Source organism: Monodon monoceros, unplaced genomic scaffold, assembly GCF_005190385.1.
Source record: "Monodon monoceros isolate NGI ecotype Baffin Bay Population unplaced genomic scaffold, NGI_Narwhal_1 Super_Scaffold_13, whole genome shotgun sequence".
Lineage (NCBI taxonomy): Eukaryota > Metazoa > Chordata > Mammalia > Artiodactyla > Monodontidae > Monodon > Monodon monoceros.
Window position 1 is genome coordinate 52,581,520 of NW_021703769.1, and position 17,464 is coordinate 52,598,983.

General features: G+C 45.6%; 1 protein-coding gene across 1 annotated transcript in view; it reads right to left on the reverse strand.

The window, feature by feature from the left end:
• Nucleotides 1-17,464, reverse strand: part of LOC114894311 (ectonucleotide pyrophosphatase/phosphodiesterase family member 7-like) — a 44,870-nt gene that overhangs the window by 2,567 nt on the left and 24,839 nt on the right. Inside the window, 2 exon segments of the mRNA XM_029220847.1 lie at nucleotides 6,012-6,638; nucleotides 14,757-14,902. Coding sequence (XP_029076680.1) covers nucleotides 6,012-6,638; nucleotides 14,757-14,902 — 773 coding nt within the window.

The following is a 17,464-nucleotide window of genomic DNA, read 5'->3' on the forward strand; positions in this document are numbered from 1 at the left end:
CTCTTATATCTGTTCTTCTTCCACCAGAACCACGTGAGCACAGCATCTGACACAAAAATTGTCTTATTCCGTCAACACTTGATTTATAAAGAGGGTGGACTCTGGTTATTGCTGTGTTTTTACACGGAATTAAAGGTTTCTGGGTCTGAGATGTTGCATAAATCCTTTGAGTCACAGCGTCCTGGGGTAGAAACACCTGACATATGATATGGTTGCATCTTGTCCTGAAGGAACGATGTCAGAGCTTGGTCAGGCGTACTGGTTCACCTGTGCTGTTTTGATCAGCTTTCTGCCTGCAGTAGACAGTGAACACCAAGAGGAATGGGTCAGTTAAACTCATAAATACCACACTTTCTATTAACACACATAATAGCTATTAATTACCTTTCCTCTGAGGAGCAAAAGGGCATGCACAGTTAACACCAGAGTAAGTGATACTGCATGATGTTATACTAAGATATTAATAAATCTAGGCTGGTCCAGCCTTCCTGATGCCATAGATGGCTAGCAGATTGGGGAAGAACCCTGAGTGGGCCACACCACTGACCTGCACACAGAAGATACCTTTATCTTTGTGTTCGGGCTCTTGGTGTGGGGACAAAGATCATAAGGTAATACATCTCAGATCTGAACTTGGAAGGATCAAGGCACTGAAGGGATTTGTAATGTCCCATGGACCTCACAGGTGTGGTGTGTTCAGGTGTAAGTGAAGATTAGGACTGCTGTTTAACATAAAAAGGGAAAATTCCAGGTGGTGTTGATGTTTCAAGAAGCATTAGGGTATATCCAATCAGTCCTGTCAGTGGCAGAGGAGATGTGTACGTGCACATGTTATAGTAAAGATTCAGCCTCTGGATTTGAGGCTTTTTTTAATGATGATGATAAAAAGCTAATGCATTTTAACTGTATGGAATGGTTGCCTTTTAGAAATTATGCTGTGGGACTGGCCATTCAATCAGTACCTTGAGGTTTTTCCTTTATCCCTCCTATGGCTAATGGTTTCTCTAGAAAAGGACCAACTGATTTCTTTCTAAAATGTTGCTTCAGGGTGTAGAGACCTTTATAGGTCATGTTTCAACTTATAGGAAAATTTTATAGTTCAAATATAAATTACGTTAAATGTGGGCTTTGTAATGGAGTTAAGGTTAAGTAAAGTTCTGACTTTCCTTAGGCTGTTTACAGTGTTCAGGAGGCCCCCTTGCTGTTGAGTCAGGGGCTCTTTGAACGTAGAGGAACGGTCAGGATTGGGTGTAATAAGGGTTGCGGGAGGCTCAGTCTCTTTATATAACTTTGGAAATGTAGAAAGAGGTGCAACAGGTCCACAGAATGCTTTGGTTGGTGGCAGGACCAGTGTTATGGGTTGAATTGTGTTCCCCCAAAAGGATATGTTGGAAGTCCTGACCCTGGGTACATAGGAGTGTGACCTTATTTGGAAATAAGGTCTCTGCAGGTATTATTAAGATGGGAGGAGGTCATACTGGAATACAGGGGGCCGTAAATCCCATGACTGGTGTCCTTATAAGAGGAGAGAACACCATGTGAAGACACAGACACAGGGAGAAGTTGGCCGTGTGACGGTGGAGGCAGAGATTGTGTCTACAAGCCAAGGAATGCTGAGGATCGCTGGCAACCAGCAGAAGCTAGGAGAAGCAAGGAAGGATTCTCTGCTACAGATTTCAGAGGGATCATGTGGATACCTTGATCTCAGACTTCTAGCCTCCAGTTCTGTGAAACAACAAATTTCTGTTGTTATAAGCCACCCAGTGTGTGGTATTTTGTTACAGCAGCCCTGGGAAGCGCATGCGACTGGAACATAATTTTTGGGGCCCAGTGCAAAATGAAAATGGGGCCCTTGTTAAAAAAAATCAAGATTTTTGAGATCAGACCAAGCTGGGGGCTGTTCTGAGTCCTGGGCCCTGTACGACTGTCCAGGATGCAAGCCCACGAGGATATCCCTGGTTACTGGGTTGTCAAAGTGCTGGACCCCTAGGCACTCAGGAAGTGGTTGAAATGGATTATTACTATGTGCACTGATCAACCACAGAAAACCCGCAGAGACTACTCACTTTTTTTCCAACCAAAGGCCGTGAATGTCACACCAGCAACAAACAGAACCACAAGAACTCCTGCGACAATCCCGAGACCGATAGCTGTATTTTGGAGAGCAGATGCCCTCTGCATGTCCACTCCTGTTAATAAAAAATCAGATGGTTTTAAATGATCTGATTAAGAGGCTGTTCCTGGGTCCTTGGGAAGTTTCCCATTGAGGTGCTAGTGAATATTAATTATGGAAACAAAATGTACATTTAACCCAAGGAAGTGCTCACTGTAGAGAAATCTCTTAGGGCAAGTCGTTGAAAGACGATTTACTAAACAACCTATTCGCCAAATGACCCATTTGCCTAGTGACCACTTTGCCAAAAGCCAATTTGCTGAAAATCAGTTGGTGGGATGTCCTGCTTATCAGTAACTGGTGGTCAAACACACCTTACCTCAGGCTCCCAGGACTATGGGACAGGCGGTAGGGGCCAAAGAGTTGTAGCAAAACTCTAAAACTTAAAAAAAAATTTCTCAATAACTTAGAGAATTGCCATCCATTCACTTAGTTTTCTCCAAAACAGCCTGCTTCCAGTAAATTCACAAGAAGATTGTGGGCAGTGGCTTGGAAGAAAGGAAAAGGGTGCAGGAAGCTGTTCTTTGTACTCCATTTCAATTAAGTGTGGTTGCTCTAAGCATCTGATAAATCATCCGGCAGTGTTCTAAGTCTCTCCCTGCAAAAGAAAAGCTGGCCAGTGTTTGTAAACAAATGAATTCCCAGAGATGCTTCCTTTCTTCCTTTATATCACCCAGATTTAGGATTTTGAAGTCTTCAGAATTCGCAACCTCATTTACAGGAACCCCTGCCCCTCTTTTTAGCCATGAGTAGAGTGCTAAGGCTTCGTTCTTCCCCTGTGAGCAGCTTTCTTTCCTGCAGGCACCCGCATGCACAGAGTTGCTGAAGGAAGGCTGCTATTCAGAATCTACAAGGGGTATCTGGGCGCAGACTATGCATGCTTGCTGAGGCTCAGAAGGATTATCGCCTGACTTCCTCTATGGAGAGCCTTCCTTCTTGCCCTACAGGCACTATATAAAATGTCACCAACACAGCGAGGGATTTCCTACTTCTTCTGCTACCTGTTCAGAGCTGCTGTTGATAATCTTGTGCTGGGAGCACTGAAGCTGCCAGGAAACAGGATTATTCTGCTTGACTTTTCCCACATTCAGGAAACCCCCTTTTGAATCTTTTCTGTCTCAGGACACACTACCAATCTCTTAGTGGTGGCTTTTTTATCACACCTGGCTGCTGGTCATAAGCGTCTATAAGCATTTCCTGGGTGACTGCCAGGGAGCCATTGTGGGGCACAGGGGTAACCCCCAGGAGCTTCCACATGAGGGGGTAGATGTGGATGCTGTCAAAAGGCTCAGCCAGGTGATTCTTCTTGAGATCTGGCCCAAAAGCTCTGAATATGATCTTCATGTCCATGTAGACATTATCAAAGCCATGATCTCCTTTGTTGAAATATAATTTGCTAAAAAATAATAACAAAAGAGCCATTTTAGATTCCAGTCCCCTGAAAGAAAACTGCCCTTTAGTTAATGTCATGCTTGTTGGATCCAGGAAGTCTTTGAAAACTTAAATGACAAGGAAGGACACTGCTGTCTGCAGTGGCAGAGAAAGGAAGGAATGGAAGATCTTTAAGGAAGAGAATAAAGAAAAAATACCCATTAGAAACAGCATTAAGATAGTAATACTGACAGTTATAATAGGCTTAAACATAGAGGGCTTACTATGTACTGTGAATTGTTCTGAATGCTTTCTAAAGTGAGGGCACTATCATTATCATCCCCATTTTACAGCTGAGGAAACTGCCCTGAGTCATGTAGTAGCCAGTGTTGGAGCAGGTATCTGAACCCAGACTGGTTCTAGAGCCAGGTATGTTTCTTAAGGCACAGAAGTGCATCTATCTATCTATATCATTTTGGAGTCTGGGAGAGGATTAGAGAGGAGGGAGTAAGGACTGTAGGTAATTGTTTAATGAATGCTGGGTAGGTTTTTGTCTGTCCTCCTTTTCAAATGACTAGGTAACATCAGTCACAGCACAGCACTGTTTATATTTTCTTAGGACCAACGTATATTCTGGCATGTAAGACATGTGATGCTCTGTATATTGAAAAGTTGGTCTCCTAGTTGGCTTGTTCAGTATAGAAAGCTCTTGTCTGTTCAGCTTAGGCTCCCTCACCTGTCTAAAGAAACTGGTCCAACGGCCTTTGAGGCCATGGAGCAGCCTGTTAAGAACTGTTAAGTGCCCCCCAGTGATGGCCTCATGTGCTTTGCAAGCTCCTCAGTCCTGAAGTGAGAAGAGTTACGCCCATCAAGGCAGGCAGGTGGGTGGGAATCTGAGAAGTGGATTCAACGAGAGCACTGAGGCCCAAAGGATTTTCTGTCTAATGGTCAGTTTTCTGGAAGATTAAACTGATCACAGCATCCTGTCCCTCAGACTATCTAGTTGGTCACTCTGGGAATATGACTGTTTGATTAACATCCCTCTCAACCTGTTACATCATGAACCAGGTTTAAAAAGAGGCCAGTGACTATAGAATCTGTTCTTGGCAAGGCCTTATTAGCTCCAGGCCACTTGAAGGATTACAAAATACCAATAAAGTGTTGCATTTTACTGTGAATGTTTCCACTAACAATAAACAATAAGCTTATGAGTTTTCCCATACATGTTATACTCTGGACTTGTAGCAAGCTGAGTATACAGATTGTAAACATAATGTTTGACTCCTGTTCATAGCCTTAGACAAGGATTCTTCAAGCTGTACCTGGGATGGTCTTCTGTCACGTGATGTTTCGAACACCTAAACTTTGTTCTGCCAGGAATTATTGGTTAGTAGTTAAAAAAAAAAAGACCTTACTTATGTCTCACAATTAGCATTGACTTTGGTACTTTCTTCTTTAGGCTTCCTTATTTTTTTCATAATGGCTTTGTTGAGATATAATTCATAAACAATGCAATATACCCATTTAAAGTATACAATTCAGTGATGTCTGGTGTATTCACAGAGTTGTGAAACTATCATCACAACCAATTTTAGAACACTTACATCCCCCCAAAAAGAAAGCCTGTACCCTTCAGCCATTACTCCCCATTCCCTCCAACTTCCCCCGGCCCTAGACAAACACCAGTCTATGCCCTGTGTCTATAGATTTGTGTATTCTGGACATTTCATTTAAATGGAATCATACAATATGTGGTCTTTTGCATCTGACTTCTTTCACTGAGCATAATGTTCTCAAGGTTCATTCAAATTATAACATGTATTGTACTTCGTTTCCTTTTAATCATTACATAATATTCCACTGTATGGATAGACCCTAATTTGTTTACACATTCATTAGTTGATGGGCATTTGTGTTGTTTCCACCTTTTGTTTATTATGAATAATGCTGCTGTGGGCATCTGTGTATAAATTTTTAAGTGAACAGGATTGCGTATTTCTGGATATATGCAAATGGAAACCAGAAGGTGTTTTTTTGGGTCAATCTCCTGGTGATTTGTGCATAATGATCAAACACATAGGCTTGGGTTCAGACATCAGCCTTACAATTCTAATTCCGAATCACTTCTCTCTAGCTTTAGTTTCTTCCTCGTTAAAATGGGGAGATAAGAATACCTATCTTTAGGGTTGTTGGGAAGACAAAAATGAAATAACTCATGTTAAATTTTTAACATAGCCCTGGACACTTAACCTTGGTCAGGGATGTGTGTCATTATCATTGCATAATGGTAACGTGGGACAGGATGGGTTGTCTGGGATATGGGGTGGGGGGTGGGGAACACTTGGAAAACAGTGGGTTGCAACTCATCATGCATGCACTTATGTTTTAATTTTTTTCAGAACGGTCCTTCCCTAGTGACTGCCTTCCAAATTCAAGATGGAATTTATTCATTTTAGAATCTACTCACCCCATTGATGTTATAACCAGAGTCAGCATACATCACGATTGGCAAGACCCACTCGTGTTTGGCAAAATGGAAGCGTTCTGGAAATTCCTCCCTCTTGTAGACATTGAGGTGAAGGTGTGCATTTTTCAGCGCTTGGTAAACGGCTTCCTCTTGCCCTGGTTTGGGCAGGAGCGTCCCAAAGCTGCCATAGTCCACAATATCAAACTTGACCAAGTCCCTGAAGCTGATGTAGTTGGTCAGGAGGATCTCAGTGACTTTGGGCTTCTTTTTCACAGTGGTCATGCTGTGGTCAGATGTGATGATGATGTTGAGGTGCTCAGTCAAGCTGTGCCTCTCAATGGCTTCCAACACGTACCCGATGGTTCTGTCGATTTGCTGAGTCATCACCCTCCTGTTCTCTGTCTCGCGCCCAAAGCGGTGTCCCACATTATCCGGCTCTCCGTAGTACAGAGTCACGAAGCCAAAGTCTTCCTTACTGAACCAGTTCATGACGGTATCAGTGTTCTCCCTCCACTCCGTCTCGTTGCTGTCTGGGTCGGTGTACGGCTCCACCAGGGACCGCTGGACGGCCTCCCCTTTGTACTTGGCGCCTCCCCCGGGATAGTGGAATGACGCTGTTTTCCTCCCCTGCAAGTGCAAGAAGAAAAGTCTATCAGGGCCATTTCTCCTATCTTTCTCATAATGTGCAAAGTCCAACGTGTCAGCATCCCTGCCCCAGTCCAAAGGTATGGAAAACATGTGGCTTCAGAGTCGGACAGGATTGGGCTTCGTTCCTGGCATCGCCAGGATCTCGTGGAATCTAAAACACCGTTAACTGTGAGAACTGCCGTTATGTTATGTGCTCCTACGAAGAAAAATGCTGCCTATGAAACCACGACACTCCAGTGACTGGCATATGCGTTCCAATTTGGGACTGCAAAATGAAAAAAACAGTTCCTTAGAATGGAAGAAAAATGGCACTTTCTAAGTTGGTGATGGTGAGTGAGTTTAATCTCTTAGTGCTTCAGTGTTCCTACCTGTAAAATGCCAAAAAATTGATGGGATTTTTGTGAGGGTTAATCCAGGTAACTTTAAGATAAAGTATTGGGCACTGTGTTTTGGCCGTAGTAGGCACTCTTTTCTTTGCCTCTAGACCTAAGAAGCCACCACAAGCCTTCCCCGGTGTGTGCAGTGGACAGCTATTATGATTGCCTGCCCAGCACCCCCTCCCCTGTCTGCTGGTTTGGAGCATCTGACATCCCCTGGTAGCTCTCCTCCCTACTCTTGCTCCATGCAAGATGTGTTGGGTCCACATCAGGCTCCAGAGGTGGGATGTGGCTCTGGCCTGGCCAGTCAGAGGACGCTGCATCCCCTGGCCATAGCAATTGGTTCAGCCTTGGGCCCAGGTCCCAGTCAGAGCCAATGAGATAAGATCTGTGGATTTCCTCTGGGGCTGTTGGAGAGGGGAGAATCTGCCTAACTGGTTCCCATGTATAATGTTTATAAAATTTGGGGCTGTTTGTGTGAAGGGGAGACTGTCATCTTGTTTCCTGTGCAGATGTCTGCTCAGCCACTGGGCTTGACGCCCAACCCAGAGGCAGACAATAGGGCAGTTAAAGGTGTGCTCGATGCTGGATTGCCTGGGTTTATCTTTTCTCTCCCACTTGGATGCATGTCACTCAGATGCTCTCCACCTCTGTTTCCTCATCTGTAAAGCGGGGATGTTAATGCCACCTTGTATGGTGGTTGTGAGGACTAAATGCACGTGGAGCATGTTAGTGTTCAATGAGCTCAGCTTTTAGTTTCCTGGAGAGGAGCAAAGAGCAATGGGCCAGACCGCATGGTCAGATGAAGAGGGGGCAATGATTATCTCCTCCAGTTTCTGTCTCCTGAGGGGTCCTGAAGGTGGATCTGAAATGTGCCTGTAGACCCCAAGGTTGGAATCTGCAGAAGGAAGATGAGATTGGAGCCTCCAGTCATGGCAGAAATGGCTGCAGCATGGGGCATGGGATTCCTTACGTCAGAGGAATGGGGTGGGTCAGCCATGAAATGCAGCTGAGTCTTATAAGGCCTGGGCAGGGCCTGGGGTTGCTGCTTGACCCTGAAGCCCTTGTCAGTGGGGCCCAGTGACCTTCACCTTCTATGTCAGGCCATGGGCAACTACACAGGGCAGTAGATTACAGCCAACAGGAAAAGGGCCCTGGCCTACCACCAAGCCATCATGGGAGGAGCTGCCATCTCTTCCCTCTCCTTGTCACCAGTGGGTAAACCAGGGAAAGAGGTGTGAGGGGCCTGAGAGGAGTAGACCATACTCCTTCTACCCCAGGCTGCTGGGGCCACCAGAGGGTTTACGGTGAGGGTAGGGAGCATGCGGGGGAGCAGAGCTTTGACTTGGTTACAAGGTGAAGGATTTACTCTGAGCCAAACTGAGTCTTCAGACCAAAAATGAGGCTGTGTTAACAACACAAGTGATTTCAAAGTCATGAAAATATTAAATGATTTGCTCCCCAGCAGAAAGCTAGATTTTGACAAAGCTTGGTAAAATTGTTAGGAAAATAATTTTATGTACACTCACCAATGAGTTAACAATAAGATGGACCCATCTCACTAAATAGTTTCTGTTGTAAAGCAGCTCCTCAACCAGGACTGGGCACATAGTATGAGCTTGATAGATTTCTGGTTCCATGAAAGACTGACCTGCTTATTTGGGGAGCAAGTATTTTCCTTCATCTTGGCTATTAACTTGAGGGCTGTTCTGGGACACTTCTTGTATCACCCAAGATTTGGATGTTATGAAAAACACTGTATAGTTCATTGGCTTTAAAAGAACCAAGAGAGGGTGCTGGTGTAACGGTATCAATTTGGTATGGAGAACAAATTACAGGGAAGAATTGTGGGATAGTGGCACCTGGGTTGTGGCTATCTGGTCTACAAATGGGCAGAAAAGTATAACTAAGCATAATGCCAAAACTTCCCATGTACCATTTGAGAGAGAGAAGCAGGAAACAAATTTGGAAGTTGTAGGGGATGCTGTTGGTACCCCACCAAGATCCCCTTACTGGGCCTGCACCCACACACATTTCTGTGAGGGTGGCTACTAATGTTTCTCAGTTCCCCCATGTTCTGGAAAATTCCCTTGCCAAGTGGCCAAGTCCTGCCTCACCTGGGCAGGTATCCTATACTGCTCCTCTATCCCCAGCAGCTCATGGCCAGTGATTGACTTCAGGACATAAAGCCAGCTCCCTGGCTTCAGGGTGGGATGACTTGGGGGTGCGATTCATGTTCCAGTGCTCCCCGTGAGATCAGGCTGAAGCTGGTCTCCAGCTGAGGCCACGTCTCACTTAGGTCCTCCTCCTGCCCTGTCAGTTTTCCTCACTCCCATCTCCTGAGAACTCTCCCTCAATACATTATGAGCACCACATCCCTGCCTCAGGCTCTGCTTTTAGGAAGCTTGACTTAAGACAGAAGTCTTAATACTAAGTACTTTGCGAGGTTCCAGAAGCTCTGCTATCCATAGCTGTAGGTGAAATATTGTCCCCTCTGCCCTCCAGCATTCATTTCCTATTTTGAGATCCAGTTTTATTTTCTCTAAAGCACTTTCCCCAACCTGAAATTACCTTAATTTGCTTACTTTTTTACTATCTAGTTCCCTCCTCTAGAATGTGAGCTCTGGGAAATCAGGGGCTGTGCTGATCTTGTTGAACGTACTTTTCCTGGGACCTAGAACAGGCCTGGCTCAGAGTAAGTGCTGACTGCTGATTAAATGTGTGTTGAATGAATGCATGAATCATGTCTCCTTTTAGGGGTGGAAAACCCATCCTATTCTCACTCTTGATTAACTTATGGAAATAGTTACAGAAATGCTTTCGCTTTTGGGTTCTAGCATCTTATTTGTAACCTCTACAGGTAACACATTTTCCTTTCTGATATTAGAATTTCTATGGTTGCTTTAACTTGCAAATCCCCTAATATTTATTGCATTTCTGATTGGCATTAGACATAATTCTCAGTTTTTAGCGACGGTACTTTAACATCCATGTAAACTGACTTTGCTGTCAAGTATGGAATTGACTGGAAGGATGAAGCTTCCAACGTTTTGTAGAACATAGTTTGACTATTTTATTATTTAGAATAAGCTGACATTGACATTGTGAGGGTCTTAGACAGCCCTGCATATCCAGCATGTTAAATCTCAGATGTTCCCAACTTGAAATTGTTTTCTTGTGCTGTGTTCTCAACACATATTGTTTCTTTCTTTCTTTTTTTTTTTTTGTGGTATGCGGGCCTCTCACTGTTGTGGCCTCTCCCGTTGTGGAGCACAGGCTCTGGACGCGCAGGCTCAGCGGCCATGGCTCACGGGCCCAGCCACTCCGCGGCATGTGGGATCTTCCGTGACTGGGGCACGAACCCGTGTACCCTGCAATGGCAGGTGGACTCTCAACCACTTGCGCCACCAGGGAAGCCCCTCTTTTTTTTTTTTTAATTTATTTATTTGGCTGCGTTGGGTCTCCACTGCTGCATGTGGGCTTTCTCTAGTTGCAGCGAGCGGGGGCTACTCTTCGCTGAGGTGTGCGGGCTTCTCATTGTGGTGGCTTCTCTTGTTGCGGGGCATGGGCTCTAGGCACGTGGGCTTCAGTAGTTGTGGCATGTGCGCTCAGTAGTTGTGGCTTGCGGGCTCTAGAGCACAGGCTCAGTAGTTGTGGCGCACGGACCCAGTTGTGCTGTGGCATGTGGGATCCTCCTGGACCAGGGATTGAACCAGTGTGCCCTGCATTGGCAGGTGGATTCTTAACCACTGCGCCACCAGGGAAGTCTCTCAAAACATACTCTTTCTTTAAAGATATCCCAAGCTGTAGTCTTAGGAAACTGTGATTTTTCTCACTTGGTCCCATAGGAATTTGAGGATTTATGCTGCTTTGTGAAATGCGCTTCAGAGAGAAATGTGTGTGTGAGCATGTGTACACACAGACACAGACACACACACGATTGACTCTGTTTATTTGGGACCTATGATAAGCAAAAGTGCTATTTTCTACAGATTGTTTCTACTTCTGAGAAACAATCTCAGCACTTAATTGGATGCAAAAGAGTGGGTATTTACTATTCTACCCTTTAATTAGCATAATCAGTGTTTCCAGTAGCAATAGCAGTTGGAAAATCGCTAGTTTTACTGGGTGCATTATCCTTCCTTAGTGTAGTGTTGCATCAGTGTGGCTATTACTCTTAAGTTGCTTCTTTAAAACAAGAGTTGGTACTTCTTATGGCAAAGCCTGACTGTTGGGTTTTGTACAGAATCTACCAAAACTCTTCAGAACCAATCATTAAGGAAAGAGTTTTAGTTTGTTTTTTTCTGTCTTGTTTCCTTTTTTAGGGGACTGAATTAATGTCAAAAAGCGCACGGGTTTTAGGAAGGCCTGTGAAGTGTTCATCACAGTTGTGCTTTGGTGGAGAGTATATTTAGTGGTTTAGGGAAAGGAGTTAGTTACTTGTTCTAGGGAATGGCTGAGAGGAAAGAGATGGACTCCATGTTTTTGAAATTCAGAAGTTGAGGTTGGTTCTGAGTGTTTTCATTGCTTTTCTGTATTCTGGAGGCGTCACTGAACAGAAGGAAGCTAGATGGCCAAGATTCTGTGTTTTCTCCCCCTCCCACACATTTTCGGAGGTCGGATTATTATTCTCAGAATCTTTATGATGTGTGATAGACACGGATTGAGCCAATACTGGGATGCATTATGTTTCTATTAATACTTTTCTAAGCAGAAGCTGACGGCACCCTCTTTCTCACAACTCTTCCAAGTTTGGAAGCTATTGTCTGGAGACCTGGCTGACACCGAGAACCGTAGCTGCCCTCCCCACCCTCTCTCCAAATCCCCTCCTGGTGGTAGCCTACCATGGTCCGGTCTTGGAAGACATGAGAATCTCACCCATATCATCCCTCTGCCATTTCACATCTTAATATGATCTGTGGCTCTTCCATAGAGAGGAGGAACATGCTCCTAGGTTTTTATGGTTTTCCTGGGTCTCACAGTCATGGCTGTCTGCCTTTCTCTGAGAAGTAGGGCTTACTGAACTTGGTGAAACATCTCAGCCATTGATCAGGTTCAGTTATCCTAGGAGCTCATTTAAAATCCCAGCCTGCTCTCATTGGAGCCTCTCTGTTCATAGCCTGACCATTGGGGAAGTCCTGATGGAGTGGATACACTCGTGGACCATGGATGGTGGAGACAAAAGTGGTTGGGAATCCCATCTCCTAGGCATCATCTGCCAAGGGACACCGATTCTCATGAATCATGATGGACTCTGGCAGTATTAATGTCACTGACAGAAAACATTTTAGTCCTATTAAAGGTTAACGCATCAGTCTCCACAAAGCCTGCCTGGAAGAGACTCAGGAGAAGGAAGGAATTTTCCAATGATGGGTACAGGGCAGGCCACCCTCCTGCAGCCCTGCCCGACAATGCAGATGTGTCCCCGAATGGCATTTGGCATTTGTCCCCCTGTTTCTGGGGTGGGAGGGGTTGACCTGGGGCCATAGGTTTGCTCTGATTACAGGAGCTTTTGCACCACCTCCTCAGGGAGCTGGCTGATGGCCCTGTCCTGGGCAGGAGCTGCTAATGGCAGAACGCGATGCACCAACTTGACATTCGCTTGCCAAACAAGTGGTGTGTTGTCAGTCGCCTGGCCCTGCACCAGACCCTCTTTTTGCACAACCGCTTATGAATTCAGCAAAGAAGAAAAGCACTCTGATTATGAATTGAGCAGGAGGAAACAAAGCCCTGCAAATAAATGACAAGGAGACAAGAACCATGTATAAGAAAACACCAGGAAGGGAGAATGCCACCAGAAGCCTCATGCCAGTGAACGAATTCCTTAGCAAGAGAGGCCCTGGGTTTTGAATAGTAAATTAAGGAAGACTATCCAGACCTTCTTAGCAGCTAGGCAGATACAAGATTCACTTCGAAATCCATGACTAAATGCTTTGGCCACTGAAGAAATATTATGTCATGGTTAAGAGTTAAGAGTTGCTGAACCCAGAGTGAGTTCAAATCCTGGCTCTGCCTCTCACTAACTTTGTGACTGTGAGAAGTTATGGTATCACCTGGTGCCTCAGTTTACTCATTTGTTAAAGGGGCATAACCTTAGCACCTCAGGGTTGTGATAAATTAATATACGTAAAGCACTTAAATCAGGGCCTGGTGCATAGTGAGTGTTATGGTTGTTATTTTTCTTGTATGGACAGTTTATTTGCATGGTCTGTGCCTCAAAGTTTAAAAATGTTGGGGCTTCCCTGGTGGCGCAGTGGTTGAGAGTCCGCCTGCCGATGCAGGGGACACGGGTTCGTGCCCTGGTCTGGGAGGACCCCACATGCCGCAGAGCGGCTGGGCCCGTGAGCCATGACCACTGAGCCTGCGTGTCCAGAGCCTGTGCTCCGCAACGGGAGAGGCCACAACAGTGAGAAGCCTGAGTACCGCAAAAAAAAAAAAAAAAAAAAAAAATGTGACAGAAGAGGAAGGACTCTAGAGCCCAACACTTAATGAACCTGAGGTAGAGTAGGGTCATTGACAGCCCCCTGTGATTCTTCTAGAGCTGTGTTGTCCAATATGGTAGCCCCTCGCCTGTGTAGTATTTAGATTTAAATTGAAATTAATTAAAATGAAATACAATTAAACATTCAGTTTCTCAGTCTTACCAGTCACCTTTCAAGGGCTCAATTACCACCTGTGGCTTGTGGCTTCCACATTGGACCATGCAAAATAGAACATGTCCATTATCACAGAATGTTCCATTGGATAGTTCTGGCCTAGAGCTGTAGTGACCTGTAGCTGAAGTCCTGCTAAAATGGTTCAGCTTCCATTCATAAGAATGATCATTTCAAGCAGTTAGTGCCAAACAACTTACATGCGTTATCACAGTTAATCCTTCCAACAAGCCTATGAAGCAGGGATTCTGGCCATCCTCATTCTATGGGTGGGGCAAATCAAGCACAGAGTGGAGGTCATTGCTGAAGGTCACATAGCTGGAGAAGGGTGGAGCTGGTTGGACCCTGCTCTGGGAGTATAAGTCCACAGACTGTTCTGAGCTGCTGCAATTATACCCCCTTGCAATGTAATGTGCACGGCATGGGCTGGGAGCACAGAGATGAAGTGTCAGGACCCGAGGAAGCTTTGGAGCCAAGGCTGGTGTCTTGGGGGAAGAGGAGGAGGATCTGTTCTGAAGTGATGACTCTGGAAGCTCATTGAGAAAATGCAAAAGCTGGCAACAGGTTTGGGGCTGGGAGTTCAACGCACAAATCTCATTTCTGCCTTTTCAAAGCAATAATGAGTGGCTGCTGGGATACTTTCAAGCAAATGTTCTCATCAGAGCTTTTCATGCCTTGAGTGGTCAACTTTGTTCCTAAGGGATTTTATGCCTAAGTCAGAGGCAAGTGTATGAAGAGAGATTTATTAAAGAGCTGCTGGGTCCAGACCCTATGATGAGCCCTGGAGGAACAATCATGATTAAGCCAACTCTGCCCTCATGGAGCCTCATCCATCCATAACAGCTAAAACTTACTGAGATATGCCTTAAGTGCACATCTTATTTAATCCTTACATGAACTCTATTAAGTAAGAGCATCATCATGATCCCTATACCACATTTAGGGAAACAGATGCTTAGAGAGGTTAAGTCATTTGCCCAAGGCCACGCAACGTCTAACCCGCCACCCACATGCCTAGGAATGAGAGACGATGTCCCAGGAAGTCAGCCCAGGGTTTCTGGTGGTACCTGTCTCTGGGCTGTGATCCAGAGGGGGAGAATGCCATTGTCCCACCACTCAGTCTTGTTCTGTGTGGTCTTGATGGAATACTTCCAGAGTGTCTCTGTGTTAAACATCATGTTGTGAATGACTCTGTGATCTTTGATCCAGCAACCTTGGGAATAAAGGAGAGAAGGTACTGTTAAGTTCTATGAACGGATGCTGCCAGGGGTGTCCATGTGTTCTTAAGACCACCTCCCCCAGCATCCTTCCGGTTGGCCTACTTAATCCTGGGGCTGTCCCTCTGGGCTTCAGACTTGTTTCTCTGGGATGCAAACATTGGCAGCCACAAAGGAAGGGTCATCACATCTCACACCTGTCAGATTGGATCTGCTCCCTGGAACAGACCTCACAGCCCTGGGAGAAGTTGGTGGAAGCTGATGAGGGAGCGGGGAAGGCAGGGGGTGGGGAGGCCAAGTTCCTCGGGTTATTCTGTGTCCAGAAGCTGAGAACCTGGGATTTGGACACTTCCTGTGGGATGAGTTTCCTCATTTGCTTGTGACGATATGATTCTATATGGAACACCCAGTGGGCCTGATTCTCGGCAAACATCCCAGGGTTTCTCCTAGGATTCCCACGGGCTGCACTGTTTGAAGCAACCAAGGGAATCAGGAAGGATTTCTTTCTTTCTTTCGTTCTTTCTTTTTTTTTTGCCACGTGGCATGTGGGATCCTCATTCCCTGACAAGGGATCAAACCCGCCTCACATTGGAAGTGTAGAGTCTTAACCACTGGACCACCAGGGAAGTCCCAGGAAGGATTTCTAGATGTAGATGGGTGCAGACTTATTTCTTTCTGCTTAGGGAAAGAAGACAGATGCTGGGGGAATGTAAGCTAGATTGTTCTTGAGAACATAGCAATTGAACCAGATATGGAAAAAACCCCTGTGATCTTACATTGCACCAGTGAAAAGGGGACTGCACGTGGAGGCCAGTCTAAAGAGGGAGCTGAAAGATCCAAGGAGAGAGCTGAGTGTCCACTCCCTTGCCTCTTGGGAGATGGAGCCTCTGGGTGACCCTACTGACTGTAATAAGATAGTGATGATGTCTCCAATGTCCATGGTAAGAGGGACATTCTGTGACTAGAACTTGATGGTCGTGGGCACAGAGAAGGGAAAAGCTCTCCACTGGGTCAGAGTCGCTGCCAGACTGCTGGTGGGTAAAGTCCCCCTAGGGTGGCCAAAGCTTTCAATGGGGAAAAAGCAAACACAGTTGTGGTTTTATTGTTTCTGCCTTGCTGGCAGGCCTGACAACCAACCACGAGTGGGGTCACCAGAAAGAAGTTGTGCTGCTGCCAGGGATTGGGACCTCGAGGTGTCAAGATTTGGTCAGGGATCAAGTCAGACTGTTGACAGGGGAAGAGCATGGACTTAGAGTCCATGAGAGCTCGGTGCCAACCCTGACTTGGCTTCTGAACTTGCTGTGTGAACTTGAACAAGCCTTGGTTTGCATGTGTAATGGGGGGTAGGGTCTGTGTGATGGAATCATGGCACACATTTACCATCATGCCATACGCCAACGCCTTTTTCCGAGTTACTTCGGGAACATTAACTCATCTAAAGCTCCCAATAGCCCTGTAAGGTGGGAACTATTATAGCCCCCTTAGAGCTTTCCCTCTTTGCAGGAAGCAGAGGCACAGAGTTTACTCAAGGTCATAAGGCAGAGTTCGGTGTGGAACCTGGGAAATTTGATTACAGCCTCTGCTCCTCCCCACCCCAGGTAAAATTAACATAAAATTAACCATTACCTTTTTTTTTTGGGCTGCACGGCGCGGCATGTGGGATCTTATTCCCAACCAGAGATTGAACCTGCACCCTCTACAGTGGAAGTAAGGAGTCTTAACCACTGGGCCTCCAGGGAAGTCCCAACCATTAACATTTTATTTTTAAAAATTTTTATTTATTTATTTATTTATTTTTTGGGCTGCGTTGGATCTTTTTTGCTGCGTGTGGGCTTTTCTCTGGTTGCGTCAAGTGGGAGCTACTCTTCGTTGCGCTGCGCTGGCTTCTCATTGCGGTGGCTTCTCTTGTTGCAGAGCATGGACTCTAGGTGTGCGGGCTTCAGTAGTTGTGGCACGTGGTCTCAGTAGTTGTGGCACATGGTCTCAGTAGTTGTGGCTCGTGGGCTCTTGAGCGCAGACTCAGTAGTTGTGGTGCACAAACTTAGTTGCTTCGCAGCACGTGGGATCTTCCCAGACCAGGGCTCGAATCCTTGTCCCCTGCATTGGCAGGTGGATTCTTAACCACTGTGCCACCAGGGGAGCCCCATTAACATTTTAAAGTGAACAATTCTGTGACATTTAGTACATTCACAATGTTGTGCAACCTCTTTCTAGTTCTAGTACATTTTCATCACCCCCAAAAGAGACTCTACCTGCTAGCAGTCACTCCACAGCCTTCCGTTCCCACGGCCGCTGGTGGCCTCTAATTTGCTTTCTGTCTCTATGGATTTACTTATTCTGGACATTTCATAGAAATGGACTCATACAATATGTGGCCTTTTGTGTCTGGCTTCTTTCACTGAGAATCATGTTTCCCAGCTTCATCCCCATCATAGCATGAATCTATACTTCATTCCTTTTTATGGCTGCATAATATTCCGTTGTCTGGATAGACCAGAATTTGTTTATCCATCCATCAATTGATAGACATTTGGGTTGTTTCCATTTCTTGGCTGCTA